At 39.5% G+C, this 12,828-nt stretch overlaps 1 protein-coding gene across 3 annotated transcripts in view; it reads left to right on the top strand.

Annotated features, from left to right (window-relative positions):
* The window catches only part of PRKCE (protein kinase C epsilon), a 298,545-nt gene that overhangs the window by 277,346 nt on the left and 8,371 nt on the right, over nucleotides 1-12,828 (top strand). Inside the window, exon 15 of one of the 3 annotated variants that reach the window (XM_074863553.1) lies at nucleotides 6,024-6,053. The exons of 1 other annotated variant lie outside the window; for it this stretch is intronic. In XM_074863553.1, the coding sequence (XP_074719654.1) occupies nucleotides 6,024-6,038 (15 nt within the window). In that variant the 3' untranslated portion in view covers nucleotides 6,039-6,053. Of the gene's footprint in view, nucleotides 1-6,023; nucleotides 6,085-12,828 lie in introns of all 3 variants that reach the window. One more of the 3 variants, XM_074863554.1, reaches the window with a different exon arrangement.

Genomic DNA, 12,828 nt, shown 5'->3' with positions numbered 1-12,828 from the left:
TTTCCCCTGTTCTGCTTTCTTTAATGGTATTTTAGTTGGATATTTCAGTTTTAATAGTGATTTCAGATTATTTCAGAGTAGTCCTTTGAATAATTTTCAAGACAACTGCTTGCTCTTTAATAATTATTAGGGTGATTTTATACATCTTTATACCTTTTCTCATTTTTCTTCAGGCTGCTTCTATAATGTTGGATTTTCATACTACTTGTTTCCATATTGTATATGCCAACTTTCTTTATTCTACCGAATTTGATTCCTGCAGTCTAGTAGTTCTGTATGCTTGGTTTTTTCTGAACTCTTTTTTTTTATGGTGGTGAATTCAGATAATATGTAGTCTGTGTTACAGGCATCACTACTATTTTCATGTTCTCAGTCTGCTCTCTCTTAAGATATCTTCCCCAGTGACCTGGTGCTATCAACTTTTACTGATAACTTTTCTACACTTAGAAAGGGTTTACCTTATATTTTTACACTGTGTTTATGATCCATCAGCTGTTTTGTACCAGCTGTATAAATTTTGCAATTGTTTGGATTTTGTTGTTGTGTAGAAATCTTTGAGCAAGATCACACTGAAATTTTTACTTGTCCTCTTAAAATTGAACAATTTATTAATTGGAGAGTAAAGTGTGATATATATATATATATCTAGGCTGGAGAGAAAGATCACACAAATAAAATATAATTATTAATTATGCAACTTCAGAAATGGTAAAGGAATCTAGGGCAGTAAATTTCAAATGCTGAAAAGATGATTTTGGATACTTGCCAAACTAGAAGAGGTTGCACTCACTTTGAAAAATAAAGGAAAGAGGGAAGAAGGTGACTGCTAATGAAATAAAGTCTACTTCAAAATCTAGATAGAAAGTTCCACTCTAAATTCAGTTCTGGGTATAGCGTTGAGATTTATTGATTAACAAGTGAAACTGTTCCATAGCTATGGAATAACTATGGAAAAAAACATGACTAATACCTGTGTTTTGAATGTTTTCTGGTTTTTAACCTCTTTCAGTATTGATAAAGGGCTGTTGACTATTTAAAAGAGACTTGTAATATCAAAAGGGGATTAAAAAGATATATTTTTAATCTTATGTTCAGGAGAGCCTAGATCTGTGAAAACAGTTGTGAGAAGAGAGGCCAGATTATTAGTCAGAAAATAGACATTCTTGCATGTGATATGTGAGTGTACATATGTGTAGGGAAAGAAGCATACAATGCATACATAGTCATTTGTGCATTCAAATTGAGTTTTGCATGCACATGCAAAATTTTGCTCATGCAAGAATGCATATATTTACACAGGTATTCATCTATTTTCTGACCAACTGTTAAGATGACTAAGGGGGGAAATTTTATAATTACTGTATCATACACACTTTCGAAAAAAAGAAAAACCATAGGATCTATTCAAATGAGCTCTGGGCAGTATAAAACGTGGACACTAAACAAGTAAAGACATTAGGGAAAATGGTCAAACACTGAGGTCCCATCAGAGAATGGAATAATCTGCCAAGGGAGGTCATGGAGGTGCTAGCATGGAAACAAACCTTGCTTCAGTTCTGCCTCACTGCTCCGCTGATCCCCAAAACATGCAAGTTCCTTGGTTAGCACAGCCATCTTCCTTTTCTGTTACCTTTTATCCTTTCTCTGCCGTAATAGATTTTCCAAGGAGCTATATGGTATGGTACTGTAAGGCCTGTGCTTCTCCATAGTTCAGGTATGTCTCTTCAGCTCTGCCAACCTTAAGTCTGAATTTTTCAACTGGACTTGGAAGAAACACTGCATGGCTATTTATTAGCCAGACTTTTAAGGTGATTTTTTTTTTTTTAAATCTCATTCACACTGTGGATGGATGCAAAAATGTTCCTTATTATACCAGAAATATGCCATTAATGTCCTTCTAGTTAATACATGATTTGGTTATTCTAATGATGTTCTGGAAGCTGAAATTTCTTTTCTAACTGTTTTCAGTCTTGGAATGAAAATTGCTGGAGTCCAAAAGGTTCTTGAAAAACTGACCATGTTTTCTGAAGGCTTGCAAGAGTGCCCTGGGCAGAGCACTCATACAAATGGCTGAGGTTTAGATTGCTAAGCAGTGACAGGAGTACCACACCAGGTTGTGCTATGTAGAGACAATGGAAGCAGATTTGGTGACCCTGAAACCTGCTGTGAAGGATCTTTGGCTGTTCCTCCAGCTTAATGACTTGGAATAGAGAATACCAAGGGGTGAAAATGCACAGAGGCCCAGTCCTATGATACATATTACCTACCAGCCCTTCCTTTCATAAATCCAGAATTATGAGACTTTTCAGTGCAAAATTAATTTTTATATATACACTACGGTTTACTGTACTGAGTATTTGTGCCATGTGGGACTATTATAAATGTTAAGCTCCTATAGAAAAAGTAATAGCTCTGTGGCATGTACATTAGAAATCAAGTAAACTTTTGAACAGCTATGAAAAGGATATTCATTACATCTAAGCTCCAGTGATCTTGACAGTGTCTCTTGAAGATCATTTCCACTGTTCTTAAAACCTAATTCTTAGAGTTTCACAGACTGTCTTGAAATTTTCTGAATAATATTATTCTATTCTTCCCTGCTGCTTTTAAGGCAGACATGAATATGTAATTGCATATGCAAGATATCAGTACAGTTGTAGTGCAGACATGTATCTTTTCTCCAGAGCAACTGTTGAAGACAGAAATCCCTTTGAGGTGTTTTATTCCTATGTTGAGATATTTTGTCTCATGTATTCTTCCTGGAGTTTTATTCCATTTGGAGAATGAAATGTCCTTAATCAGTAGCCGTAAGACCAGGCTATGGTTTGCAACGTAATTTATTGCCCAAGAACCACAAAGGCTTTGATAGTATTCAGTGGTTCTCTGCTCTCCATCTTTCTTTGTTTCCATGGTTATGCTCCTGGCTTGGTTGAATTGGTTATTTCCATTTTCAAAGTGCATTTGCCATATTACAAATGACAGCAAGGGTGCAGTAGATTAATTTCTTACCAAAGTCATTGATATGGTGGTAAGTGTGGTAGATCTTGCTTAGTGACATCATGGGATGATTCTGTCTATCCCATACCAAATAATAAAATATGCATTAAAAACAGTGATTGAAATAGATTGCTGCGTCACCTTTAATGTGTATTGATGAAACCTATATTGTCCCAAGTTGTTATTTACTGGCAAAGCTTATATTTGAAACAGTGAAGCAAGGGTATATGTTATCATATTTTGCTTTTTTCCTTAATCTTCTTCATATCTTATTAGATTCCCTGCAAAAAATTCTTTGTGCCATGTCTGAGAGCACAGCTGGCCAGTTGCAGGCTTTCCAGACTGAACTTCTGGCCTGCTGACATGCCACTGACATCAGCCAGTGAAGCTCAGAGAGATGTATACAAGTGGTGGCATAAAGATACACAATATCCCGGTCCCACTTGCCGGGGATGAAGGAACATCACTGCCCAAAATTTGTTGCTCATTTGGCTGCAGTCAGTGATAACCTCATATGAGCATCAATTTCACAGAATCATAGAATAGCTTGGGTTGAAAGGGACATTTAAAGGTCATCTAGTCCAATCCCCTCTGCAATGAGCAGGGACATCTTCAACTAGATCAGGTTGCTCAAATCCCTGTCCAACCTGACCTTGAATGTTTCCAGGGAGGGGGCATCTACCACCTCTCTGGGCAACCTGGTCCAGTGTTTCACCATCCTCATCATGAAAAATTTCTTCTCTATATCTAGTCTAAATCTACGCTCTTTCAGTTTAAAACTGTTACCCCTCATTCTATCACTACAGTCTTTGATAAAGAGTCCCTCCCCATCTTTCCTGTAGGCCCCCTTTAAGTACTGGAAGGCTGCTGTAAGGTCTCCCTGGAGCCTTCTCTTCTCCAGGCTGAACAACCCCAATTCTCTCAGCCTGCCCTCATAGGAGACATGTTCCATCCCTCTGAGGGTTTTTTTCTTCGGTTTTGTAGAATTAGCCCAGCCCAATAAAATCACTCTCATATTTCTTATGCTGTTGGTCACACTGGCTCAGTGTGCTGCAAGGAGCTGTGAGACAGCAGAAGCTTTTAGGCACTATGCAGCAAGGGCAGTCTCACTACAGGCACACTCCTTTCAGGCTGACTTTTCACTGTCAACCCTTGAAACATGTGCATGCAAACAGACTTGGCGTTTTCATCCACCCTGTTGTAAATGTCAGGGCTGAGAAAATTTGAGACTTTGACTAAGATGTCTTCAGCATGAAAAAGCTGAAGAGCTCTAAGCCGGAGGGTTGTACAAAGCCTGGTAAAACAGATGTTTGCCATATGTATTTCTTTTTAGCAATTAAGCCAAAGTTTCATTGCTAATGGCTTTATCAGTGCCTGTGGCAATCCATTCATAGTGTGGCTTTATGGAGATGAAGTTAACAAAATAATCACATTACAATGATTTACTGTGAACTTGCAGCTTTCACAGAACAATACATTATTTTAATTTTCTCTGTGCATTTATAATTTCTTGGGTTTCTATTTTAAAAGCTCGCTTTCTTCAAGAGCATTAGAAACAAAATGAACAACATAGTCTGTTGCAGAATTGTATCCTGCAGTACGGAGCAACAGCAGCTGCCACTGGCCCATTTAGTTCATCTAATGTGACTCCCTTCACTTTGCAGCCTCTTCCATTCCTACTGTTACATCACTGAAAATGTTTTCTGAATATCTTTATGTTCCCTCTTGAGTTCTGACTTCTCAGGGACAGAGTCAGTCTAGCAGCTAAAACCAGAGACCCGAGAATTACAAGATATATAAGTTCTTCTACCAGATTTTCTGGAAACTCATGCTGTGGTCCAGGGTTCGTCACCTAACCTTTTCATGCCCCAGTTTTTGCTCTGTGGTAATCTCAGGATGCAATGTTCTGTGACAGCGAAGAAATATGACTGCGAAGTGTTAAAAACCAAATGCTCAAGATCAGCCTGGCTTTTAAATTGACTAAATGTGTGGCACTTCCCTTGGAAGAGTGTTCTATGCTATACCAGACCTCAGTGTTAGCAGACTCCATCTTGATCCTCAGTCTCAAATTTCCTACAGTAATTTGCATGTCTCTCTCAGCTCCGGTAACTCTAAGATAATCATAAACCGTTATCAAAGTCCCTCCCCCCTTAGTTATCACTATCTGAGCCACATTGTCTGTATGCAGTTTCTTTGTGAACCTAAACTCCCTTGTTAAGTCTTGACTTAAGGATGCCAGCAATGTGTCCTCTTTCAGTTTTGCGCTGCAGCAAAGGTTTGAAATAAAATCATTCTCAAATACAAAATTCTAGTCCTAGACAATGATTGTGGGTTACAACTGGAGTCAGTGAGCACTGGGAATTTTCTTTTCCCCCTCCCCTAAATGAGTGAAAAACTGACAAAATTTTGGCAACCCTTTGTTGATGACTTCTGATAAGCTGGATGCCCACAGTGTTTGGAAACTGGGTAATAAATAGCAAATACAAATCAGCCTCTACAGAGTGCGCAGCTGGCCTGTTTGCACAGGCAAACAGGCAGAGGCCTCACCTGCCTCATGGGTAGGTGCCTCACTGAATGGCTCCTGAAAATGTGTTCAATTAGAGAGGTGTGTGTTTAAATTGCTGCAGCAACCGTCTGCTTACTGTGAAATATGGCTGGAATCCTTAAAGAGGGACGACGTTTCTGGAGAAAACTTTCAAATATATTAGCCTGAAACATAAGTTCTGTAACTTCAGATTTGTTTTCATACATGACTGCTAACAGGCAAAGATTTTTTTACTTTTTAACAAGGGATTTTCAACCTGGTGTTGGGAAGTCATGATACTGTTTTGGTGGGGTTTTTTGACACGCCTCTATTTTTTTGTGACAGTGGATTGTATCGTCATACGTGCAGAATTATGACTTTGCCTTTACACTGTGGGGAAGAAGCCCTGTAAAATGCAGTATCATTCAGTAGCACCAAAAGGAACATAGGAAATTACAGGCCAAGTAAATTTCTTTTTGTATAAATGTTCTCTCTTTTCAAGTTTGCTTCAGTGTGAATGTCCCTCTTTAAGGTAAGGCCTTCAATATGGGGAAAATGTCAAGGTAGGTCCATTTTTAGGCCTAATAACCTTGAGGTGTCCCTTCAGTTTCATAATATATTTCCATTCAGTCATCAGTGCATGGCAATGAGCATTTAGCAGATGGGCACGCAAGGGGCTATACTGCATGCTTTTGCATGAAGTGTTACTGCTTAGATGAAACACTGGGGAGTGATCTTGAGACCTCAGACCCTCATGTACCATTGTTAAACATTGCACATTACGTATTGCCACTTGCTGCAGGCATTTCAGGCATAGGAAAATGGTGGGCTTTCTTCTGAGAGTGACACCATGGTGATTAATACTGGTGTACAAAAAAAAAGTTTAGAAACAGGGAAGAATCTATATTTGTCAGAACAGTTAACATATATCCTTTAGAAAAAATAAAGAAAAATGGATGTGGACTTTTGATTACCAACAGCCATAATGGTTGAAGTCCACTACTGCACACTGCCTCTGCCACAGGGTATCATGAATTAGAATATTTTATGTCAGCTGGTTCCTAAAAGTTACACTTTTCTGCTACTCCTTTAAGTGTTAGCCAGGTTGCTGCTGATTGAGAGGCGTTGGCTATTGGCAGGCAATGAATTTTGAGATCTCAGTTGAGCTTCCAGTAGACAGTTGTGAACAGCAGTACCATAACTGCCTGCAACGTAGTTCATATCAATAGGTCTAGCATGTGGCTGGGCAGGCAGAGAAGTCTGTAACTCTTCTGCCTCTTCCGTCAGCAGAGTAAAGGACCTTGATTTCCAGAGCTTCAACTAGCTTAGCACTTTGTACAACCACTAAATTTGCTCAGAGTGTAATTACATAGCTTTCGAGGAGCTTAGGTGCATCTTGATCAGAACTTAGAGAAATCAAGAGTAAGTGAGCTGATGTTTTTAAGGGATTTCAGTGTTGTTTGTTTGAATGAACAAGGTTCTGTTTTCCCAGAATTTGGTCATTCAGTTAGTCTTATTTTTTGGTTTTTATTCTCTTCAGCATCAGTGCCTGCAGCAGCTATTTTTAGCTGTGGTTACCACAACACTAGAATTACAGAAGTTTGAAAGCTACCTCTCAGTACTGCAGGTTCCCAAATATTTATAAGTTAAGCAACTTTTATTATGCTTCTTTTGATTCTGTACTGGGGATACAGCAATATTTGTTTGATTTTGTTGAGTCCTGGTCTAACAGCACTAAAATCTTTTCATACTGAATAATTAGGTTCATTTAACCATCTGTTAAACATACATTGTTAAGTGGTGCCCATTGGGACGGAGTGATAAGCAGCCAGAGTGTTCCTGCTTTCCTTTTGGGCTTCCTCAGAATAAGACAAATTCTGTTTCACTTTTTGGCTGCTTTAATCTCCAGTACTATTTTCAGAAAGTAATCTAAACCATTAAGTGAAATCATCTTATCATGGTTACTTACAGCACATTCTTAAGCGTTCAAACAGAAATACTTTATTTTTATATTAATGTAGATAAGAAATAATATTCCTGGGTTGGGCCTGTTTCTGATGTCATTAAATGCCAATGGAAAAACACCAGGTGATGTAAGTAGCAGTAGCATCTGGCTCTTTATCAGACAGTGGAGAGGAATTCATCAGAAAAGACTGAAGACTTGTCAAAGGCTGGCAGTCCATGACTAGTCCCATTCACAGCTGGAGTCTGGTGAACATAGAGTATAAGAAGAGTTTTGGCTTTGGGTTTATTTCTCGTGCAGAACCTTTTGTATTAGAAGTATACCATGGTAATGCGAGTATAAAGTTAACAGTGTCTTACTAGGATGTTCGTCCCAAATGGGCAGCAAAAATTTGTCAATGTATGTGTTCACAGCTCAGCATACCAGTGCAAAACGTAATTTCTTTGACACAGACACTAATATGCAGATGGTAGACTGAAGCAGCTGATGTGTAGGCACTTATCTTCAGTAACAAGACAGGGAAGGCATCTTTAAATGGTAAGGAATCCTAGCACTTCATTAACTGCTGCTTTCCTGTTGTTATGCTGCTGTGCTGTTACAAGGGATTTTGTTGCTGTGGAGGCACAGACCTTGTACTGGTCCTCTCAACAGCATGCTCCAGGAGTCATATGTTTAAAGTAGGTAGGATGAGAGGAACACTCAGTCTAGATATTTATGAAAAACCTTAAGCGCACATCTTATTTGCACACCATATTCCTGTTTGCAAAGGACCTACAGAACAATGATTCCCTTTGCTTAATTGTGGAATATGGAAAAGAAGGAGTTGAAGATTATAGAATCAGAATGATTTGGGTTGGAAGGGACTCTAAAGATCATCTAGTTCAAACCCTCTGCCATGGGCAGGGACACCTTCCACTAGACCAGGTTGCTCAAAGCCCCGTCCAAACTGGCCTTGAACACTTCCAGGGAGGGGGCATCCACAACTTCTCTGGGCAACCTGTTCCAGTGTCTCACCACCTGCACAGTGAAGAATTTCTTTCTTACATCTAATCTAAATCAAACTTCTTTCAGTTTAAAACCATTACCCCTTGTCCTGTCACTACACTCCCTCCCCTCCCCATCTTTCCCGTAGGCCCCCTTTAGGTACTGGAAGGCCCTTTATCTATTCTCAGCCTGTCTTTACAGGAGAGGAACTCCAGCCCTCTGATCATCTTTGTGTCCTTCCTCTGGACTCGCTTGAGCAGGTCCATGTCCTTCTGATGTTGGGGGCCCCAAAGCTGGACACAGTACTCCAGGTGGGGTCTCACAAGAGCAGAGCAGAGGGGGAAAAATCACCTCTCTCAACCTGCTTGGTCAAGCTTCTCTTGATGGAGCCCAGGATACAGTTGGCTTTCTGGGCTGCAAGCACATGTTGCAGGGTCATGTTGAACTTCTTGTCAACCAACACCCCCAAGTCCTTCTCCACAGGGCAGCTCTCAATCCACTCATCGCCCAGCCTGTGTTTGTGCTTGGGATTGCCCTGACCCATGTGCAGGACCTTGCGCTTGGCCTTGTTGAACTTCATGAGGTTTGCATGGCCCACCTCTCCAGCCTGCCCAGGTCCCTCTGGATGGCACATCCCTTCCCTCCAGCATGTTGACCGCACCACACAGCTTGGTGTTGACAGTGAACTTGCTGAGGGTGCACTCAATCCCACTGTCCATGTTGCCAGCAAAGATGCTGAACAACACGGGTCCTAATACCCATGACTGCCCATGACTCTCTGAAGGATTGTGTTTATATTTGACAAGAACAAGAAAGAGAAATTGAATTTGTGCGCTCAGGCCCACAATTACAGCTTAAGTTCCCAGCAAGATGATGTTCCCACTGTGCAAAAAGCTGTATAAGTGAGAGACAATCAAGAGTTCATAGATAATGATAGACAAAAAGATCACAATCCATGTATAGGAGAGCAAAAATAGGAAGAAAATTAGATGCATCGTGAGGAGAAAATTACTCAGGCTCAAAGCAGATCAGTAACAGAATCAAGAATGAAACCTGTGTCACTACAAACTCTGCTATATGTTACTGCACTCTTTTAATAAAACTGTGTTCCAAAAAAGCAGTTCCCGTGTCTGGAGGAAAGGTGAAAATGAGATATATTGAGATGCAGATGTAGTAGGCATTCATGCATAATTGTGCAATGCCTTTTTTTTTTTTTTTCAGTCTACAACTTATATGAGTATGTGCATTAGTTTAAAAAAAGACATCAGCTTCAGCTGCTTTCTAAAAAGTCACATCTTTATTTAAATCTGTCTTTGCAAAGGCTTAAAAATAATCATTAGACTTCAAAATATGATCTCTAACAATTCATTAGTCTTAGAATTAGACCTTCACTGTGTAGCTTTCTCCATTTGTATAAGGTGAGACCTGCTATACAATTTCTCTGTATGAAAGCCTGTCATATGCATCATCCATGTCAAACTAAAAGCTTTATTCTTAACGAGCTAGAGATCATCATTAAAGAGCATGAGTTTCCCGAAATGTTTTGAAGAAGGCAGTCTTGCCAAAAACTCTGTAGCATTCCTGCTCTACAGCCTAGTGCAAACCATTGTAGTGTGTAGCCGAGTGGGGGTGTACAGTGTAATCCCACTGTATATGCTTGCTATTACTTTTCATGATGTGGTTTTTCTTTGCGTCCAATGTCACAGTGCACATGTCCATGCCTCCGCAATAGAGAGCGGGCTCAGAATCACAAGATACTGCTTTGTATTTATAATTTCATAACATATTCAGGAAGGTTTCCATAATGTGTTACTTTTCTGTAATTAAGTGGGATAGGTGACTGTAGGCAGAATAAAACATTGGAAAGTCAGTCACTCAGTATTTATTCAGGATACATGGCAGAGATATGAGTCTTGAAATATTTCATTACATCACTCACCTATTCACTAGCATCAGAGTCTCCTTAGTTTATTCTTTTGTCTTTGTGATTGCTTAAAGAATGGAAAGAAAAGTAAATCTATTGACCTTTTACAGAATAAATTTTGTCAGATACCTCAGTGTACTGCTAAACTATATGTTTGGGTAATTTTTCAGTGATTTATGGGATGTCTCCTGGAAGCTACTGGAATTCTAGGGACCTGTGCCCTAGACTTACCAACTCTCCTTTATCACTTTTTTTCTGTTCTTTGCAAGTCAGCTTCATTTTCTGGGTATAGCCAGTCCTTTGTGCTAAAGTGCTAGTGGTCAGGAAGACAAAAAGGCTTTCTAGGTATGTATTGGGGGATTCACCAGCAGGTGGTTTAGCATGTGGCACATGCACCAGCCCTGACTGCTGTGACTTTGCTGTAACAACAATGGTTAAAATGCAATTTCAGGAGAAGACAACTGAAAATGGACTAACCTTGGACATGTGCCAGGATGTGAAAGGCGAGGTGACATTGGTGATCACAACCTTGGAGCAGCTGAGGATATCAGTGGAGGCTTGCCAGTATGTGAATTAGAGAGGCACACATACAAAATCTGCGCTGCGGAGTGGATCATAAAATTTGCAATAGGAATTGCGTTGTGCAGATGAAGGGTATTTTCATGTGATAGTTCCATTACTTTCTCTTCTTGTATTTCCTCCCCACCCCAAGAAGAAATAGAAAATTGTTTTCCATGTAGTTAAACCCTCAGAGAAACCTACCATAAGGGAAAAATATAGTGTAGAGATTCAGAAGTTGGCACTCTTCCCCTGTAATTTTTTTCACTCTAAAAAAATGCAGGCATTCTACCATAGCATAGCTTATATGCAGTGGTTATGTCATGATTAAGTCCTAATGGAGGTAAGCCCTTATAAGATGGATAAGATGAATCTTAAGGGTAAAGGACTAACCACAGGTGGGAAGCTGTAGTGCTGACCTCCCCTGCAGCTCCTGTGAAAGCTATCTCCATCGATGCTTTACAGAGTTAACTGTTGTGCTTTAGCAATCAGGCTATGAACAAAGCAGGTGTGGTATATATAGCTTTAGTGCTGTGTACTCATTCATGCTAAAACCATAACCAAGTGTGGCCATAGGGAACAACAGTTTTATAGCAGCTTCTTCTGGGTGAGGTTCATTGCCCAGACTGTGAACGTGGCGTGGTTGTCAGTGAACCTGCAGAGCTTTGATTCTGTTTGCCCTGCTGTTTGTTTTATTGTAGTGGTTTTTGGTGTAGGACAGGAGAAAGGCTGTGCAAAAGTGAAGTACTAAGGCTGGCATCCTGGGCATGTAATCATTAAATGTTTGTACCCCCTAATTGCTTAGGTTGTTTCTCCTTCCTACTTGACCCTTTTCACATTTCTAGGAAAGATACATATTGTTTCAGTATAAAGGTGGTTCCAGTTTACTGGGTCATGAATGATCCTTTTTAAAATACATAGTTCTGTGAATTAGCTTGGTGTTTATTAAGTGTCTGTGTACTTCCATAACAGGTTAAATTGCGCACTGCACAGATTGGCATGATTTTCAAACACTGTTTCACTATCTATTAGCATCTTTACTGAGTGGGGTTTTTTCCCCACTTCTTTCTCTTTATTTGATGTCCTTTACATCTAATGAAAGCATAGTCTATGAGCACAAAATCTCACCCTCTGCTTGGAAATAATAAATGTTGGTATACTTGTAAAATCTACTTGGATTCAAACCCCTTTTTATCCTCATAACCTTCAGTTGAATATACTGCAGCTCATGGTTGATCTGTTGTAACTCTTCCCTGTGTGAATAGAGCAATTAACATGTTGAAAAAATTCAGTAACTTGTAAAATTATTCTGATAACATATATTTCATACCTTCTGAAGTAAGACATTCTAGTAAATACTTCTAATACTGATTCAGATTCTCAGGGCGTGCAAATACTATGAAGAGGCATCACCAGGATAAACAGAAAGACAGGCCTGAAGTGGTGTGCTTCTCAGCCCATTTCTTTCACAGGATTCATACTAAATTTCTGTATACATAGAATGAGTTATGTGCAAAAGTGAGTGCTCATTATAGTTGGTCTCAACTCTTTAGAAACTACTCCACCTTTATGAAAAGAGATCCAGTCATTGGTGCAAAGTGATCTCTGCCTGTGCTGTGGTTTTTGTTATCATAATAAAGAGAGGTGAATGAGAGGACAGTGATCTGTGAGGTTAGCCACATAACTTTCTGCATCAAACCAGTTTGTTTGATATCTTGACTTTCCGTTTGTCTTGAACAAAATAATCTGAAAATCTTATCAGTGACAAGGTAAATACAAAATATTTAAACTCTTATCATCCTGATCTGAGAATTTCTTCTTGATGATACTGTGTCAAACGCAGGAATCAATTATTTCTTACTGAAGCAAAATTCTGGA

This window comes from Strix uralensis, chromosome 3 (genome assembly GCF_047716275.1).
Source record: "Strix uralensis isolate ZFMK-TIS-50842 chromosome 3, bStrUra1, whole genome shotgun sequence".
NCBI classification, from domain to species: domain Eukaryota; kingdom Metazoa; phylum Chordata; class Aves; order Strigiformes; family Strigidae; genus Strix; species Strix uralensis.
The sequence above is the reverse complement of the archived record's forward strand: the minus strand, read 5'-3'. Positions and strand labels throughout refer to the sequence as shown.